We start from the raw sequence: 21,364 nt of genomic DNA on the forward strand, positions 1-21,364 counted from the left end.
TTATTTAGGCGAATCTTCCTCTTAAGCATTTTGGATGGTAGGTTTTGCATTAGTTTGCACCAAACAACTTCCTTCACCTGAAAAAAAATCAGGAAGTGGGACCATCCATTTCACCTAAAGAAGAGATTATGTGCTGTTTGTGTCAGAATGGAGCGTCGTAGTTCAGCCACATAGCCAGTAACAGCAAAGCTTGAGGGAGTTTTATCATACAAAATGATTGTTACACTACAAGGTCCAAACGATCGTCTTCTTAGACGCACAATGATCGAACTAGCCTAGGATGTCCTCAGCCATGCACTTGCATAGTTCGTTCTTTAACATATCCATACCAGCGAGGCACGAGGTTGAAACAGAATGCGCAATTCGCCTTTGTGTATTTTTAAAATCCATAGCCAATTTTTCATCCCAATTGCAGTTTTCTCTGACGACAAAAAAAAAAACACCATGTCACCAAAAGAAACCTCATGATTTATTTCCGCAAATAACTGGTTAATGCCTTCACCTGTCATCAAGATCGATCTCGCCCATATTTCCCATCATGTCATCGAAGATATCTTTCAGATTTTCAAGAACTTCGAGCTCATTTTCCAAGCTTTCTTGCAACTGCAAAACAAAGATTCTGTATAAATTAAAAAGGTGAAGCAGTAAAATTTTACGAACATGGCAATACCTAAACTATATTATAGAAAGAATATGTATGGGGTGCATTTTTTTTTTAACAAGAACTTTCTACTTTTCTTTAACTATTATCCAGGCTTTTTTTCAGCTCATTGTCCAAGCATTCTTGCAACTTGCAACTGTAAAAGAAAGATTTATATAAAAAGGGGTGAACCGGTAAAATTTGACCAACAACGGAATATGTAAACTATATTATTGGAAGAATAATGCATGGGATGCATGTTCTTTTAACTAGAACTTCCTACTTTTCATTCTTTAGCCATTATCGTTTTCTTTTTACAAATCTTTTTATATACTTTATAAATAAAATATTAAATGGAAAAATAAACTTTATGTTTTGAAAATGTTCTAGACACTTTTAGGGTCACCAACATATGAACTATTGTAAGTTTTGAAGCTCAAACTTGGGACTCAAGAATTAAGGGAGGAGGACGTATTTCGATTCTAGCAAGTCCACAGTCTTCATTAGAATCACCTGTCATATCTGAAGTAGAACTATAAAGTTCAAACTAGATTCCTAATCCAGGAAATGAAAATATAAAATGTTTGGTGTTTTCTATATTTAACAATTAGAAGTTTTAAAAAGTGTTTAATAGGAATATTTAAATTAATCATGCAAGAATGCTGACTGATATGCGTTCGAGTAGGGAGTAGAGGGGAATGCAATGTTCTCTTCCTTTGAAGTGAGGTGAAACTATGCATTGCATAAGAACCTTCTAATAAAATAAGTTTTAGAACAAGATAGGATGGGAAGGAGAAAGAACAGTACAAAGGTCTTTGTTCGCAGCATGGGACTTCGACATCTCCGAAGATGGTCCAATAATGGAGAGGGAAGACCATAATTGAATATCTTGTGATCCCTGGAGAGCCAGGTACCACGCACCATGTGACTCGTCCAGTTGGACCTGGGTATATCCTCATTAGAATCAACGTCGGTGCCGTCAATGTCTGCAAATGACAATTAGTGAGAATATCAATCAGACAGACAGGACTAGGTAAGGCGCAACAATTTCAAGAAGGGACGTTACTCGAGATATCTATGGACAAGACGGAATAGTAGGGAACGGAGAGAAACGTTACCTAACGGAATAACATCATACGGGTTGTCTCCTTGTGGTAAAAAACCATAAAAGGTAATTAGATGAGAGCTGGAGAAGTTGCCGTAGCTTAAGCAGCATTCTTCTCCAGATCTGCATGGTCTTGACAGACAAAATTTCAGTGAATTTTTTGCAGGATCCACTTGGCCATAGTGCATAACATGTGGGCACAGCTGTTGTCGGGGTCCAAAACAGAAGTAAGAGAAATAACATTTGTAGGTGTAAAACGCTGCAATGCAAAATCTGGCTATTTCTTTAAATAATTGTGTATAATCAACAAATGTCATGAACCAAAGTAAATAATTGTCAAACATCAGAAATCACAGAACTGCTAATTCAGGTATAGAAAGTAACAAAATATTTAGTAGAGCTCAAGAATAAATTGGTATCAACTTGCAGGCAAAATTAATCTAAAAGAAATGTCAACCCAGTTATGCAGTTCTTAATAACGTAATTTACAACCCTTGTCTTTTCAAATTTCGTTACCCTTAGTTTATTCATTAAATTCAGTGTTCAAAGCATAATATTTGAAGATCACAAACTTTTATCTAAATATTCAAAAGGGAAGGCAGCACGAAGATAGAAACATGAGAAAGAGAGAGAATATACGTACTGAATGATTAAGAAAGCCAGCAATAGGGATCAAGCATGTTTTTAGCTTTCCATCGGAATACTTTATCTTCATGCTATTGGAGTACCAAAGTTCACAAGCCCATAAAAATTTCTCCCATGTGTACAGCTCTGGTGGAAATATATCAGGAAAAGTATTGCATAGAGCAGGGAACAACTCATCATATTGAGCATGCAGGTGCTGCCACAAAAAAGAAAAGAAATTGTCATTCTTTACATGCCAGAAACTTTCAAAAATATGCCGTGAACAAAAGATCAGGAAATTTAGTTTACGTTAATCATTGTATTTCTTCCATTATAAAAAAATATTAAATAAAGAATATTTATTAGAAATGAAAAATTTGTCCACCCTTCCCTTTTCCTCCAAAATTCAACTCCCAAACATGCTCAAAGAGATCCCTCAATTTAACAAGCTATATTTTCTAAGTAACTTCAGATTCTGGCTAATATTTTGTGTTTAATATCATCCTTTAAAGGGGCAGGTACACCCTTAATATTAACACGATCAACAACTTAAACCCTGAATAAACTAATAAGAATAGTTCAGTGTTTCAGTACACCTCAAAAGAGGCATAACCTTCAATCTAAGCACATGCTGATCAATGACGATGTCATAAACTAGGAATTGATTACCTGCCGTGCTTGCATTATCTCTTCCAACAGCAACGTTCCATCTAACACTGTAATTGCTTGAATGCTGAAACTCAAACCTGAATTTAAATGCCAAAGCATAATTATCATAATCTTATTCACATCTCGAATTCTACAATTTAGCTAACGATTGATTTGTTTCATAAGATAAATCTCAAATGACTTTGTATGGTACAATATATGAATGAATTGGTGCAATGTCATACTATCAATACAAAAAACAATTAAACGATTTGTTAATTGTTCTTTTTCTTTTGTCAATCCTCATGAAAGAAATTGAAAATTCATATAAGCTTAAATTGCTAGATGAAAAGGAATTGAAGGAACACTTCTCACTCTTTTATTTGATCCTTCCACTACTTTATTTTTCACCCACTCATTTACGCACTTTATTTGGCTATTTCATTGCTTCATTTCCATTACTCAAAAAGAGGCTATTTCATTGCTTCATTTCCATTTTCATTTCCATAACTAATAACTTCATTTTGAGACTTGTGGATAAGTTGTTTTTATCTAGTTCAAATTTAATGATTATATTGAACTGAACATTATATATCATCTATATGATATATATTTGAAGTTATTTCTAGTTTGTCTTTGAATTTTACAATTTGATACAAATTATGATTATAAATGTCATTATAAGGCCAACTGCTAAAGCAAAATATCAATCTATGGCATTAATTAATTATGAACTTATTAAACTCAAACATAACTTCAATAACTCAGATTTGATGTGTTTATTATGCAAATGACATTCATTTGTGGTAATCATGCGTGCTACATATAACGTTCAATCCAATGTTCATTAGAGAACCAAAAACAATAAGATAAATTGTCATTTCAATAGAAAATATCTTATCTAGACTTTAGAGGCAACACCATTTACTTCATTAATTCTAATGACAAGCTAGTCTTTGAGTGGTCCTTAGATAAGTACATATGCAACAAGCTTGGTGCATGACATATATCTAGCTTGAGAAGGTGTAGGAAGACATGCAAATAATGTCCAGATTAATAGTAATATTTACAGTAATTAGGATAATTGCATACATGTAATTGTTATCAGTTTATATAACTCCACTCTATTGGGTACCTTAAACATATGTAAACTACTATCATATGTTTCTCATTTTTCTCTTTCCTTGTAGAACTTGACAAAACCAAATACCCCATGGAAGCAATGCATTGGCATAGTGACAATTGTTAAAATTTGTTTTTGGCTACTACTCTACTATTTCCATTTGAAAGGTACAAAGAAGTCAAATACTGATATGAAGCACAAACACTTCAATTTGCTTCATTCATCTGGGTTTAATACATATCTGATACTAATACTTCATCAATACGTATTAAAGAAGTATCTAAACCTATGAAACACCAATACTTTGATTTGTTTCACAATCTGACACCGATATTTTTTAATATTTCACAGATACATGTTGCTGAAGTGCCCAAACTGTTAAAGGATTATTTTCTATAAAACTATAAGAAACATATAAGTATGTGTAATAGAGAAACATAGAAACAATGTCTCTTCATATACCAAATAGGAAAATTGTTCTCTTTATGAATTATTTTTAAAGAGTAATGAGATTGATAGTGTTATTCCTATACGTAAATAATAGAGAGGAATTTACCATGACAATGATTTATAATTTCTTATTTTGGCAATGTGATTGTAATATGTATTTTCCCAATTGCAGCTATATATTCATTGTGTTTTATGATTTTTTATACAATTTTAAATATGTATCTCACGGATTATACATTGTTATTTTACAATAACTTCATCATCATATCGGATATCTCGTATTTGTGCTCAGCTTATATATTGAGTTCATAACAGCACTGTCCTTTCATGTATGTAATGTAATTTATTATCATTTTTGTGAACTTTTTCCTCTGCCAAATAAAACTACCACATTAGCCATTTGGACATAAACAAGTCAAAAAGGATATGAAAAATAAGTGTTTCCTACTTGATACCAAGAAATAGCCAGAGCACCTGTACAGCTGGACTCCCACTTGTCTTTGAAGAAAATAAATAGGCAAGTGCTACTCAAAGTAGAGATCAATAAAAAAGATACAAAAGTTACAGCCCCAGAGCTAAAAGGGTCTATGCTTCGTGAAAAAAATTAAAATAGAAGGAATGTAGAGGTATATCACTCTTGCAAAGTTATCACTCAAACAAAAAACTTCCATGTGGTTGATAAAAAAAGAAATTCAATAAAACTTATATAACTAGATATCCATTGAATTATTAAAGGCACTGTTTGCAGGTAATGTTCAAAGTCCTAGAAAAGCACCTCTAAGTGTTTTTAAGCATAAAAGGTTATGCATCACAATGACTTGCAATTCAGGGGACCTGTACAAAATTTATATCCATGTATGTGTATAAAGCATATCATAGTAAAGTAAGATTACCTGTATTAAATTTTTCTGGGAGTGTGTCAAAATAAATTTTGAATTTTGAATCACTGTTGTACTTTTCTTTCATACTCCATAATAGCAATATTGTCTCAGATGATATGCCGTCAATTTCTTTTAAGACACCATACTGAATTGAAAAAAGGCTATTATCAGTTATTAAGAACATAATAGAGTGGTGAACATATGACATTTCCCACTTTCTATTTATTTTAAGAAAAAATCACAACTACAATGGTTGTGCATATTTTATCAAATAAGACAGATCAGAGTTCAACTATATTGTCAGTCTTTCCAACAGAGAGAGAGTGCTCCCATTAAAGGATGGTCACCTAAACTAGCATCCTACATGACCTTATTTTACAATGCAGGGATAAATGAAATGCAGATATAAAATGGGTATTTATATTCAACTCTTAAATAATATGGCACCGTGTTGAATGCAAAGGAGGTAAAGGATAATTTATTATCATTCAATAGTTGTTTGCAACAAAAGGAAATTAATCTACCACAGGTTTCTTAAAGAAGTTTTAAGTAAACTATCTTCACTTTTTTTCAACAAGGAAACATACCATTTCAGTTTCCTGTATAACCTCCTCAGAAATGATAATGGACACAGGAATTTCCAAAGCAATGTCTCCAACTTTTAGATCTTTCCTTGCTATTGCACCTCGACCAGCTCCTTCAATATCTGTGTAGATTTAGAGGAAAAGAAATTTGTGTTATATATGTTAAAAGGAAAACTAATACTTGTACAAAACGAAAGAAAGTCATATTGAAAGTTACAAGCTATTTTTAACTGTGTCTTTACACCGTTGCTTTCACCCCATTCTATCAGGCATTCTTCTTGGTTACAACTGTGGTCTTTTTCAACTACTCCCTTCACACTGTTTTTGTCCCCCGAATCAGAAATTAAATCAAGAATAGTTTGGCGTAACCCTTGCAGGATATTTGTATGGAGATCTGAACAACTAGAAAGTGATATGTCAATGAGCAAAACAATTGAATTGAGAGCCTCCAGCTCATTCCTGGGACTGTAAAATTCCATATCATCTTCAGCAAAATAAAGTTCCACCTGCAACTCAGTAAATCAGTAAATTCATGACTTGTTAACGTCCTAAAAGCGAAAAGGCTAGTAGAAAAAGACAAAAAAAAAAGACACGGCGTAATTTATTTCAGTTTGCCTCATTAAAGAGATTGAGAAGATAAGCTTATTACATAAGGATGTGTGGTCTGTCCTTAGATTGATAATGTAATGAGTAAATGTAACTCAGTATATATTACAGCCGTAAAAGGATGTAACCTCATTTAATTGTATGATCCGTGCAATCTGAAGTAACACCTCCACAGTAGCACTCATCCAGCCAGGTTTTGAAGAGCTCCTGAAGTATATCCGTTCTTTGGGACTAAAACCCTTACTTTGTAGTAATTTCTGATAAAACGATGGTATGCAAGTACAAATGGCTTAGGACTCAGATAAATAAAAGGAAGATATTAGCATAATAGCTTAATTATTGTGCAATTGTACTGCCTCTAAATTTTACACATGTTAGTGGAGCAGTTTCCTGCAGTTTCTCACCTAATCTTTGACATATTTGAAACTCCTCAACAAAAAAGCACAAAAGCAAGAAGTCTTATTTTTACCTTCTTTTTGTCATAGAAAGGATCCGTTTCAGGTAATTCAAGAACAATTGAGCACTCCTCATCAGTTTCCATGACTGCAATAGTTTGAAATGAAACACTAATCACAAGTCAACAATATAATTGTAACTTAAGCAGAAGTTCCTCATCAACATTTACTTGTCATCAAAATGCTAAAACACGAAATCCAGAACCTAAACAGTTACACTTTCTACTCATTTTTCATTTCAACATATTCTTGCATAGTTTCATATTCTTGCATATTTATTAACATTTCGATATAAACCTGATTAGCTGAAATAAAAGTAGTGGAAGAACACTAAAATAGGAAAGAGAAAATAACGATGTATTTCTGGCAATAGAACTGGAAATAATTGAATATCACATTCTGATTCATATCAGCCAAAGCGAAGTTGAAAATGAATTTCAGCAATCTTTGCCACTCGTTCGAATCGTACCATACAACGAATGCGTATAGAATCCAAGCAAGAAATAACCACAACACGATAGGCTTCAAAAGAAATTGCGCTTGGTCAGAGAATAGTACGAGGCTCACTTCGTCGTTCTCTCCCAACTGAAGCCGCCAACGAAGCGAGTAAGAGGAATTTGAGCGGCAAAAAATGAGAAGGAGCTAGTGACAGTAGTGAGGCACAAAATATAGCCAGTTTGAACCTTTGCCCTCGCATCTTCAAAAAAGAATTGATCCAACGGTTAAGCGGATATTCGTCATTCGATCCATGAGATTATAGTAGTTTAAGATGGAGCCGCTGCACCAGAAGACAGTCCCTCAACGATAATAGTAACTAACAAACATTCTCCAGAAAAAAAAATTACAAATGTTGATTGATTCATGGTTTCTTCTTCCTGCACCTCTACATTTTTCTTCCTGCACCCCTACAATATTGTAAATCCCAAAAATGACCTTCACCTTGTTTCGAAAGCAATTGCTGAATCCAGAAGTCTAATTTTTGTTACAGATTGATAGATCCGGAAGATTACCGGATTCATCAATCCAGAATATTTATGGATTTTTCAATCCGGAATGCAAAAAATAAATGCGGATTTCCCATTCCGTAAAATTACCGAATTGCATTGTCCGGAAGAAGAAAGAGTAGTGTGGATTTTATGTGTATTTTGGGGTTTTTAAAAAATAGTAGGGATATTATTGTCTTTGCATTACATTGTGGGGGTGCAGGAAGAAAAATGTAGGAGGGTGCAGGAAGAAACTGCCTTGATTCATTATGTTCACGGGCGGATGGGCCTGTCTGGTAGCCCATCTTTTCTGGGTCATTTTAACGAACCCCTTTCGAACTTGGCTTCTTCTTCCTGCACTCCTACATTTTTTTTCCTGCATCCCCACAATTTTCTAAATCCCGAAATTAGCCTTAATCTTTAATTTGAAAAAGGACACCGTGATTACCTATGGGAATGTGTTATGGATTCATCAATCCGGAACTGAGTATTTTTTTTTTCCGGATGAGAGGATGTTCTGGAAGCAATTTTTGCATAAATTATTGATTTTTGGATTGCTGAATCTGGAAGCCTAATTCTGTTATGGATTCATGGATCCGGAATGTTTTTTTTTTAATTACGGATTTCTGAATCCAGAATGCATATTTCTGTTACGGATTGGTGGATCCGAAATGCCTTTTTTAATGATGGATTTTTGAATGTGAAATGCATATTTTGAATTACGGATTGGTGGATCCGAAATTTTACCAGAAGTGTCAATTCGGAATTTTTCCAGATTTCATAATCCATAGTGCAAAAAAATAAATACAATCTAAGTGCATTTTAGGGTTTTTAAAAAATAATAGGAACAATTTGATCTTTGCATAACATTGTCACGGTGCAGGAAGAAACTGCCTTCGAACTTTTATGTATTTGGTTGCGCCACAATCTATTTTATTTTTAAAATTTAATCCTTAAAACTATTTAATATTATTTAATATGTTCTATAATTTTAATTTATGAAAAATATGCCCAAAAAATTATATTTTGAATTCTAGAATGTAAAATACTTCTCTGGAAGTAAATTATGGAAGCGGATTGATTTGTAAAGCATTTCTATAATAAACATTTTGAAAAAATATTTACCATATTCCAAAATTATGGTTATCAAGTTAATTAGAAAGCAATACAACTAATAAAGGTAATACATAAAAGTAACTCCTAGCATCTCTGGAAGGAAACTACTTCCTGCACCCCATGGAATTTGAACCTACCCCAACTTTTATATGTAAAATATAAAAATGTCTTTACTACATCCCTTTTTCAGAATAAATTTTTGGATTTAGATTTTCACAACTCTACGTTTACATAATTTTTTTCTAGATTTTTTTTCAAAACATATTTTTTCATTCTCAAATTGTTTTGTCATAATAAAATTTTGATTTTTCAATTCTATTTCCTGAACACAAAATTTTATTCCAAAATGTATTTTTTAAGTTCTGAATTTTCAATTCCCAAACGAAATAAAGGTGAAGGTCACAATTTATAAATTGCCAGAAGAATTTGGCCATCTGGAATTGCTCACTCTCCCAAACAAATCTAGTCCAACCATAGGAATAGTTATTTCAACAAATAAGAATGAATCTGAAAGGTACAAGATACAACCAAAAGGAAAAATATTGAAAAATATTAAATAAATATGAATGAATAACTCTGAATAAATTAGCACCAATTTTTCTGGCAAATTATTAATCTACTTCTAAGTAGTTCCTAAAGTAATAAAGTTGTTTAAGAGCTATTTGAAGTGCCAATATTCACCACCTCAGTCCTGTAAAAAAAAGTCCTTAAATTGGTCATCTCAGTAAAATTTAAAGATCAATTTCAAATGTTTTTTTTTTCTAATATTGAGATGAGAATTTACCATATTTTAAATGTTTTGAAGACCATTTAAGCATTTTTTTTACACGAGGGACAGTTTAAGAAAAGGTATAACAGCATTTGCCTCGACGCTTTGCTAAATAAGTGTTATAATTTTGATTATAAAAATGACAAAATTACAATGATTAACAATGGACACTATTCAATCATTAATTTTGGTAGTTAAAGAAATAGGATAAAGAAAGCATTGGTTACTACAGAACAATTGAAAATATTAAAAATTCAAAAAGGACAAATTAGATGTGCGTTTTTATCATATAGATGAAAAGACGGATAATAACATGAGATGCATATCTGGTCACAGATTGTTAAATGTCTTTTGAAGAAGCTGTAGGGACACATGTCTTTTGTTACCAACGGATCCAACCCTACCAACTGCTTTTAGAATGTCCCCTATCCTTTAAGAGAAACACTTTTTTTTTTCTTTTGGAGAAATGATAATCGTTAAGGTGTTGATTGTAAATTTGAATGGACTTCAATGAGTTATTTTATGATGAGATATTGTTGTAATTTTTTTCAGTAAGATTACATGTTTCAAATACGAAATGCTGCATATAAAGAAAAATATCACTAGAATTTTTTTTTAGTAATTATTAGTAAGAGATCAACTTTAAGATTAAGTAAACTTTATAAGTGAGATTTATATTTATTCATATGAATACACTTTTTTGAGGTTGAGATTGCATTTTTCTCTTGTATCTTATTTTTTTTTTAATTTCAATAATATCCTTCTTAGGATGGAGGAAAGTGGTGATGTTTTTTTTTTTTTCATTTTCAAGTGGTAGTAGTGGTTGTTTGTGGTGGCGGATGGTAATCATTAACGGTTGAGAAAAGTTTTGTGCTTTTTTATTTTTATTTTTCTGGAAGCCACAAAACTCAAAAAATAAAATAAAAAAAATAAGCAAAGTGCAAAAATGAAGTACAAAGCTCCAACAAAATTTATCTTTATCAAATACAACTAATTTTCTCATTAACTCTTTCACACACGCTCAAATTGTGAAATTGTTCTGTCAAACATTATGGTTGAAGAAGAATTGAAGTGTTGCAACGGAAAGGGATGTATGAGGTGCATGGGTGCACTTGGGGTTGTTTGAAAATGTGAGATTATACTTCATTTAGAGTTATTTAAAAAAAATTAAAAATTTAAAACTGTTTTTTCACATTTAATATGGAGATGCACGTGAGAGATATGAAGTGGAAGAAAAATTTGCCTATATTTATGGGTGGTCTGATATTGGCCTAATAACGAATAATATGATAAGCTAAATAAATTTCCAATAGAAACGAGTCTTACAACCAATCCAACAGCAATAATAGAAGTGACAGAAATAATTGGATTCATGAGAATTTCCTCGTAACATAAATATAAAAGAAAAAAATAGTTAATAATATAATCAACCAATCAATTCTAACTTCATTTTTCAATTACCAAGATTTTTTCAGTTAAAGTAATTAAGAATTGAATAATAAGAATTACAAATTAAAGATAATAGTTATTGAACAAATTATTTCGAGATTTGTTTTTTCATTGCGAATTATGTAGTTTTGGGATGAATATGTATCATTTTTTTTCTTCTCTTATATTAAATTTGGAATCATGCTTTGAATTCTTCCTTTTTAAAAAAAAATTATTTCGTCATTTAATTTTCAATTCACAATTCGAGTTGAAATGCAAGGGTTTTGCTTTTCTATCCATATATAAATTTATAGTAATAGCAAGGTCTTTTTAGACATAAAAGATTAGTTATTTCAGATATAAGGTTAGTTCATATAAAACTAATTCATCTATAATATCATTTCACATATACATTAGTTCATATAAAACTAATTCATCTATAATATCATTTCACATATACATTGGTTTCTTCTATGATGTAAACTCATTTCCTTTGTGTTTTATATTCAATTAAATTTGAAATTTATTCTTTGAAATCTCAAAAACAAAAACAAAAATCTTTATAGTGATCAGACTCTATACACTCAACTTTACCCCCTCACTTCTACTTTTTTTTTATCGTATTTTTTTTCCAGCTCTCTCCCTGTCCTTCTTTCCTTATTATCTTATCTCATATAAATACAATCAAGCTAAAGAAATTTGTTAGATTTCATTCATATTTCAAATAAATATTGAAATTTGGGTGATCTAAATGTTTTTAATTCTTTTTTTTTTATCAATCCTTAAATTGAATATGAATTGAATGAAATCTTGTTCTAGTTATGATTTTTTTTTCAAATATTCAATATATATTAATATTAATCGAATAAGACTCTAAATGACTCTCATATTATATTAAGAAGTTGACTTCAAGTAATGATAAACTCATTTATAAAGTAATTTTTATATCCATTTATATGAAAAATTCTAATTTCTAATAATATAGAATTCAACCAATAATAATAATAATGAATATTATGTACGTATAAGTTATAACATGATAACTACAAAAATTAAACCTCATAAAATTAAATTTAATACTGAATAAGTCGGTTCCAAAATTTAATTTCCTAGTGAATTTCACATGCGAAACAAATGTTTAGCATTTCTTTGGACCATTGTTTCAGTTCCACATACAGTAACACTTTTGTGCCTTGGAACTTTGAAGCCAATGTCTCTATTTATTTTTTCATATTTTTATTTATTTAGGTTGTGTCTTGCCCATTTTAAGTTGTTTTCTTAATTTAAAGCATGTGTTGAACGAGCTTTTTTTATAAGTATTTTAAAAAGGATTTTTTTTTATAAATTAAAATTAATTTATACACAAAATGTAATATATATATATATATATATATATTTATAAGAATTTCTTCAAATAAGTTTAAAGTAAACTCATTTTAATTTGTTTATAAATTAATTTTAAAATTTGGTGATATACGAGTTGATGATTAAAATTTTCATATAAATGAATGTTCAAATATTAGTTTTGTTTGTACATTAGTTAATTGGTTAGAAAGACATATGAAGTTTCTTAAAATGGATAAATTTTGGTTGATAAATTACTAAATAAATTTGGTCAACAATCTTTGAGGGAACAGTTGAGAGAAGTGATTCTTTTAACTTATTCTATTATATATTGAAGTTTAATTATTTTTGAAATTTATCCAGAATTAAAAAGATTTTAGATGATTGCTTGGAAGGTGAGTAATTTAGGTAAGAAAGTTGTCTATGTTTTTTTTATAGAACCTTAGGATAGTTAATTTAGATAATAAGTTCATCTAGTAATTGAATTATGCATGTTAAGATATAAAGTTATTTAAATTGGAGGATTTGATTATGGGTTGAGGAGTACATAAGTTTGAATAGTTGCAATTGTATTGTAATTATTGAAGAATGATGTTTGAACGAATTTTAGTCTAAATTGATCTTTTTGAACTGTTTAGGAGTTGTATGGTTGGATTGTTCTTGAAATGATCTTTAAAAAAATATAAATTAAATTTCTTTCTTTCTCTTTATTTTCTTCTTGAATCTTTGGTGAACTTGATTATGTATAATTTTTTTTTATAAATATAAAATGAATATTAATTGGTACATTCATTTGAATTGTGAAATTTTTAAATGATATGGATTAATGTGAATAATGAAATATGTACGAAATTGAGATATATGTGTAATTTTGAGAAATCTTAATTAAATAATGTATTATCAATTGAATAATACAATTTCTAAATGATATGGATTGGTGTGAATAATGGAAGGTGTATGAAATTGAGATATATGTGCAATTTATTTGAGAAATCTTAAATAATTTATGAGTGATTGACATGTATTGTATGTGAGTGAGAAAGTTTGTATGAACTTGATGTCATATGATTAGGATAATGTATTAGATGTTGTGTATTGGTACCTTAAGTATGAAAAATCTATGTTTTAACATAGATCATATAGCTTCAATGATAATTTAAGTTACATAGATTGAGATATTAGTTGGTGAGAAGCTCATGAGATTCATACACACTGTGACCACTTGTAGTCACACAATATTAGATGTTTGAACTTAACTTGATGATCCTTTCTCTTAGATTCATGTGTAAATATAAACATTTAGTATTGGCTAAGATTGTCTCTGGTAGGAATATACTTAACGAGTCTTCCAAAAGGCAATAGATCCATATGCAATCAATATGATTGAAATGAAATCAAAGTATTAGGAATTGAAAGAAAATCAAGGTTATTTTAATTTTATTTTCGTATGTTGGAACTTTATTTTGATAACGTATTTTTACATTTGTTTGTTAGTATATGAACTACTATGATTATACAATGCAAGAATGACATTTGAAGAGAGATATAACAGTAAAAGTTTTTGGAGTGTTACACAGTAAACCATTTTAAAAACATAAAATTAGTGAAAACTAAAACTAAAAGTTACAAAAAAATCAAGGAAAACTTATTCACTTTCTTTACTTAGTTCCTTTCTCTCTCTATATATTTCTCTCTGTATTTAATATTTTTAAAATGCATGTTATTTATAAATATTATTAATAATGGAAGATTCAATGAACATCTATATTTGACAAAAAAAAATAGTTGTCAACGACGTTTTACACCAATAATATTGTCTGTTTTGCACAAATACGGTAAAAGAATTTTTTTTTAAAAACCTTCATTCAGCACTACAAGAAATAAATTTTTTTTTATTAATATATAATTTTTTTTACAATTTTACTTATTTTTTTATGTTTTATTATATGTGAATGGGATAGTTAAAAAAATAGATACAAAATTAGATGTGATTAATTCATAGCAGAATTTATAAAAATATAGGGGCACATGCGTAATTGCAGACATCCTTAGGTGGCTTTCTCTACTCTCACTTATTTCTCTGCACTTGAGAGAAGAAGCCTGAACCTTCTTACCACCCACTCCTTCGCTCCCTCATCCTCCTTCATCCCCAGATCCAAATTGGGGGTGCACTTTCATTTCCGTCCGCAAGAACAACAGACACTTAGAGTGAGTTTAGTGTCCCATTAGAAGTTGACACTAATCCAAAAGTTGCTAATGAATTAGTGAGGACTATGGGGGACACAACTATTTTTTTTGTACACTATAATTAATATTTAATTTTGTGTCTCAATTGTGTAGGATTTGGGGACACTAATAATGTCCCTTACTTGTCCCTCACTTTTTTCGGCAGCTAATTACAACTTTTATTTTGTATTTTTGTAGTGGAAATAAGTTTTATGAAACTATAAAATTAAGAAAAAATGTCCAAGATAAAAAATTGTATATAGGAAAATTTTAATTAATTGACTTATTGTTAATTGTAAATATTAAATAAATTTAAACGGAATTGCTAGTATTCATCTTTTTTAAAAATTGAATAGGTTAACAAATTATAACTATAATTTTTTTAATGCAGTAAAAATATATACTATTTTAAGTAATTTTTTCTAAAAAGTTAATTAAGTGGATGTACACAACCCACTCATTATTTTTAAAAGTGTTTTAATAAGTTATGATTTTAGTTTTTCTTAAAATATACCTTACGTGCCTTGTTAACCTTCATTTAAAAAAAATAAAAATCTAGATTAGCATATTCAAATTTAAGATAACATTTTCAAAAAAAAATTATTAATTTTAAACTGCTACTTTAAAATTCGCTTGAAAGTTAAATAAATTTTGGACCGGCCATGTGTTAGACGCTTGTATAGGATTCATTGTTGTAATAAAAATAAATATCTAACCTTTAAACAGAATATTTCATAACTATCAAATCTTTTTCAATTTCATCAATTACCATACACAAATCTTAAGCAAGTAATGAGTTAACGGAATAAGACATCTTCTTAATTTTAAGTTTAAAGATACCATAACACCAATAGAACGATCCCTGCAACTCGACTCTTTGCATCGAATTTCTAAAAGTTGAGGACTTTCAGATTTTAAAAACTAATAAATTTGCATCAGCCTTTTATTTTATTTATTTTGCCTCTAAAAGTTACGTCTTTATTTTTTAATATTAGGAAAGGAAAGGCTCAATTAAAATAATGTTTGATGCTAGGTAGGTCTTGGGTGATGTTGGGTCGAGTCAGTTTGGCGTGATGTCGGGCTAAGTCGGTTAGGTCGGATGTTGAACTGAGTTGGCTTGGGTCGATGTCGAGTCTAGTTGACCCAAGCTCATTCGAGTCGATATCGAATCTAGTTGACCCGAGTTCATTCGAGTCGACATCTGATCGTTGTCGGTTTGGGAAGATGTCGAGTCGAGTTGGTCTTAGAAATTGTATGAGTTGAGTTGGCTTGAGTCGTTGTCGACCTGGTCCTATGTCGATTCGGGCCAATTTCAAGCATAGTCGGTTCACGTCCATGTTGAGTTGAGTCTTCGAGCTAATGTTGATTCAGTATCGGACCCATGCAAAGCCAAGTCGACCTAGGTCCAGGTCGAGCCGAGTCGTTCCGGACTTAGGTCGAGTTATCCTGGACTGATGTCGAGCCGAGTCGACTAGTTTCCATGTCTAGTCGAGTGGATTTGGACCCATGTCAAACTGAGTCGGTCAAATAAATTAAAAAATATCTAAATTTAAATATTTTAATATATATATATATATAAATAAATATATTTGTCATTACATTTGGAGGTATGTTAGCTAGAGTAAAAGTTGTCACTCTCAAGCTAAAAATATAAAAAAAAATTGATTTTATTAACTTTTCTTTTTCATAAACTAATCATATAATCCAGTCTTTATATTAAAAAAAATTAAAATAATATTTTTAAATATAAATATTAAACTATATTAGGATGATACAACTAATTTAAAAGTTAAAAATAATTGATTTAATTAATCCGATATAACCATTTTCATTGGCTAAAAAATGATTTGAAGGAAAGACAAAGAGTGGTATGTATTTTTAGATTATTTTGAGCATGGTAAACTATACATTACACGCCAAAACATCCCAGTCCTTTTGTGGTGAAGAATCCTTTCTTTTGGCAGCTTGCCATTATTTTTGAAAATGCCAACCATGCATAACTCATTTTCAGTATCTTCTTTCCATTCAAAATTCCATTTATACTTTTTTATCATTTCTACAAAATGTTCACCATTCAATTCATGCATGGTCCCTGAGAGTATCTGATTCTTTGTACTCCGAACAAAAGGGGTCGATTAATGCATCCAACGGTGGCAATGAGAAAAAAACAAATTCCACCCTTACGTACGTCGCACAATAGTAAAAAACAAGTTCACTACTTGTTCTGATTCTGTGGAGTTTGAAGGAATCAAGTATTTTGATTCTTGTCACTTCCTTTTCTGCAGAGAATTAGTGGCTACCATTTCTTTTAAGCTAAATGGATAGAAAAAGAATGTAGCATATACCGGTGAAGTCAAGTTAGAGGAAGAATAAAGAGCCTAAAACATTGTAATGTAAAATTATTAAAAATTCAGGGATTGCATTTATTTGGTCTAAGATTCAGCCAAAATCTAAAATGTATCTGAAAGTAACATTGTTGTATGTGAATAAGTTGGGTCCGTTGAAATTATTCGGAGTTTTTGTATGAAAGGGAGAAGGTAGGGATAATTTTGTTGGAAAACGAAATCACATCCATTCTATTTGGTTTTGGTGGGGCATCTTATATGCCTGAACGGGGAACCATTAGAATAAAAATCTTTGCATTGATCTCAAACCAAGAAAAATGACACGAAAACGCTGAGAAAGAGAGAGAGTTAAAAGCAAAAAGGACTTGTTAGCGCAGCAGCGTCCTTGTTCCTAATGTTATTTCGCTACCAATACACACCAAAACTAGAATTCTGAAACCTACATGTGTTTTATTTGCATATATGCGTGTGTGGACTTCTTTCGTTCAAACTGCGTCAAAGTGGCACACGTGTTATTGCTCTTTTCAAGTGATTGAGAAAGACCTTACTATGCTTTTAGACCTAATCACTTTAGAGCTTATATCTTGAGAATTTATTTTAAGTGTGCGGTTGTTAAAATTGATGGGAAAAAATTACACAAATGTAGCACACAATCACGAATTAATTACCACATAATCACGAATTAACTGCAGACAAATAAACGATATGTGGTTCGGTCGCCAACTGCAACCTACATCCACACAAACAACTATTAGGTTTTTATTATATCCCGTTGCACACCAATTACAAGTACAATGATCTCTTTAAATAAAGATTATAAAAAGAACATAATGATTAAGTCTACCCACTAAACATGGTGTCTAGTCAGCCCAACCCAATTGGTCTTGACTTCATACCCAACAAAAATAACAATTTTTCATAATTTCACTCAATAATTAATTTCTATTATAGTCATATTCAATTTCTGCAAATTTTTTTATTAAAAAAATGTATTTTAAGTCTAACTTAACATTCTAAACTTTTTATTTATTAGCAATAAAATAAATAAATAAATAGTTTATAAGAAGAAGTTTGCACCTATTTATATGTTTTTAAATATTTTTAATTTTAGTCGATGTGAAATCTTCAATACCTTTCTCATGTGCATTTTAATATCATATTAAAAAATAAACTTTAAACTTAACTCAATCTTATAAAATCAATTTATAAGGTGAGTTTTACACTCACTTATATAACTAAATGTTTTTATCTATGCATAAATGAGCATAAATAAAACAATATCATTGGTTTTAGTTACATATATCAATAATATGTCTTGGGTGATAAGTTTTACATGTATTTAGGAAAACAAAAAATAACTCTTTTATAAATTAAAATTTACTTCCAGGTAAACTACTCTATAATAAAGTTATCTCAACTTATTTTTAATTTTTACATAACGAATAAGTTTAGTTTAATTTTTCTTAAGCAGATGGGATTCGAGTTTGATCATGCAAGTACATAATATAAGTGTCTTAAAATTTTAACTTAGTTTGAATTGTGGACTTCTTAATCTAATTTCTTAACTTGTGGATTAAATACGTTTTATTTGGTACCCACTTTTTACAATTTAATATAAAATTATAATACTAATAAATGAGTGTAAGTTTTGTAAAAATAAGTTTCAATATGTAGATATATATGAAAGTTAAGTATTATTTTATGGGTTAGTAGTTGTTAATGGGAGATATAATTTTTTAATGCAATATAGAATTATAGATTAAGTAATGAAATAGAAAATTGTTTTTTAGGTAATTTATATAATTATTTTGTATAAATAGTTTTTCTATTAGGCAGTTCATATTTTACAACTAGTCAAATTTTACATTTTAAAATAATATTTTAGAATTTTTTTAAATGTGGACTGGTTTCTAAATGCACAATGCAAGTTTTTTGCTGGTTGCATTATGAAGGTGAACTCTTTCGAGATTCCACCAATATCTTACATAGTTGCTTCCTATTTATAAGATCTTTTCATATAATTGTTTATGCATTTTATAGAATCCACTTACACTTGTTACATTAAAATTTTTAAAATATCCTTAATCAGTTTATATATTTTCATGAAAAAATATAATAAATTAAAAGAATGACATAAAGTTTTTTTCTGTCATAGCATGTATGATTTAAAATATATAATTTTCTTAAAGGTTGTGAAATAGATTCCTTAAATAATTACAAAGAGAGAACCTTTTTTCTGTTTTCACATTTAGAAGAGGATCCGGAAGAATCACAAAGAAGTAATGTTTTTAAGATGAATTTAACTTTTGATATACTTTTAATATAAAAATTGATCAATCTATGACAATGAATCAGAACAGGTGGTCCTTTTTATGTTTAAAAGTTGAACATGAAAGTAATAATATTAACAGTCAACAATTTTGAATTGTTCTCATTAATTTGAATCAGTAAATTTATTCTTAGTCACTAAGTAAGGAATATGGAGTAAAACATTCTTGTTCAAGAAAATTCGCCGCCATATACACCTTAGACTTTTGACAACTGTGAGAAAGGTTCTTTCTCCCTGATAAAAAATATTTTATTTTGTATTTTTAAAATAAATTTGTACGCTTACACACGAACTAACTTTGTGTAATAATATAAAATAATTGGTGTTAACTTATCTCTTCAAACATAAATTCAATAAGAGGCATACAAAGTTTTAGAGTTGAGTTTAATATAATTAAAATACATAAAAAACTAGTCATAATAAACCTAGTGGAGTTATTGTGTTTTAAATGATTTAATTCAAATTAACCTATTTTTAATTGGATCAGGTCTAATTAAGTAACAATTTAAATAATTAAAAAAAAGATTTCAAAATTAAACACTACAAGAAAATCTAGAACTACATACAACCCAAATTCTTATGTAAGACAATAAACTCATATGTAAAACATAGTTACATAGAGACAAAAATCCGTATGTAAAACTGTCCTATGTAAGTGTTACAAACGGATTCTGGATTAGTATGTAATATCCGTATGTAATTAATTACATACATATTTATCCATATGTAATATTCGTATATTACAAACGAATTTATCCGTATGTAACAGTGAATAGACTTACATACGAATAAATTTGTATGTAACAGTGGACAGACTTACCTACGGATAAATCTGTATGTAATAGTGGAAAGACTTATATACGGATAAATCCGTTTGTAGCGGTGTGCAGTTTTTGTCTGATATTTGAAACCACTGAAATTTCGTTCTACACCTGCATATATCGAAAGACATTTCAGTTTTCAGAATTAATTTAAAAACAAATATTCATCAACATTTAGACCTGCCCATAAATACAATACTATTTCCAAATATTCAAAATATCCAAATGTAATTCATTAAAACAAAAAAACATATAATAAAAGGAAATTCAAGTCATTACAAAGTTTTAAAGAAGCTAATAATTATTATAATTTGACCAGGTGAATTTTGTTGCTCATCATGATTACTTGTTGCACATCATTATTATCTTGCATATGATTATGTTGAGTTGGTTGCGGGGTATTTGGCGACTAAAAAATATGTTGTGCATCATAAAATTTTGCAAGGATTGAAACCGAGCATTCATGTGTTGAATTTGTTGCCTAAGTTCAACAATTTCTTCTAAATCAACTTTCTTATTACTAGAAGATGCTTGTGTTTATTGTAGGTAACGATCAACATAGTTGTCCTGACGATCGACACGTCCAACCCCATATACGGTATGTAATGTCTATTTACATAATGAATGGAATCTGTATGAAACGTTCACTTTACATATGGATACAAATCCGTATGTAATAATCGGTATGTAAATAAATAATTTCTTATAGTGAATAATAAGAAAAAATAACAAATAGGAGAAGAAGAAATAAAAATTAATTTCGCACTTAAAACACCCTAAAATATACAAAAGTAATTACAAAATTGAATAAATGAAAATTGTGCTTTCCACTATTTTTCCAAAATCACTCCCGTACATGCACTCATACTTGCTCGGTCATGTGCATA

General features: G+C 29.9%; 1 protein-coding gene across 2 annotated transcripts; it reads right to left on the bottom strand.

Moving 5' to 3' along the window:
• LOC137807336 (ribulose-1,5 bisphosphate carboxylase/oxygenase large subunit N-methyltransferase, chloroplastic) lies at positions 1-7,902 on the bottom strand. Of its 2 annotated transcripts, none has more exons than XM_068607941.1 (12): positions 7,586-7,902; positions 7,131-7,204; positions 6,790-6,918; positions 6,273-6,561; positions 6,059-6,177; positions 5,484-5,616; positions 3,039-3,115; positions 2,389-2,586; positions 1,759-1,948; positions 1,448-1,626; positions 503-603; positions 1-421 (listed from the first exon to the last, which is right to left on the bottom strand). In XM_068607941.1, the coding sequence occupies exons 2-12, from the start codon at positions 7,200-7,202 to the stop codon at positions 271-273; spliced, it is 1,638 nt and encodes a 545-aa protein (XP_068464042.1). In that variant the 5' UTR covers positions 7,203-7,204; positions 7,586-7,902; the 3' UTR covers positions 1-270. The 2 variants fall into 2 exon arrangements, with proteins under 2 accessions (XP_068464042.1, XP_068464041.1); XM_068607940.1 differs by having other exon boundaries at positions 7,625-7,893.
• Positions 7,903-21,364: the final 13,462 nt, after the last annotated feature.

Source organism: Phaseolus vulgaris, chromosome 3, assembly GCF_000499845.2.
Source record: "Phaseolus vulgaris cultivar G19833 chromosome 3, P. vulgaris v2.0, whole genome shotgun sequence".
Lineage (NCBI taxonomy): Eukaryota > Viridiplantae > Streptophyta > Magnoliopsida > Fabales > Fabaceae > Phaseolus > Phaseolus vulgaris.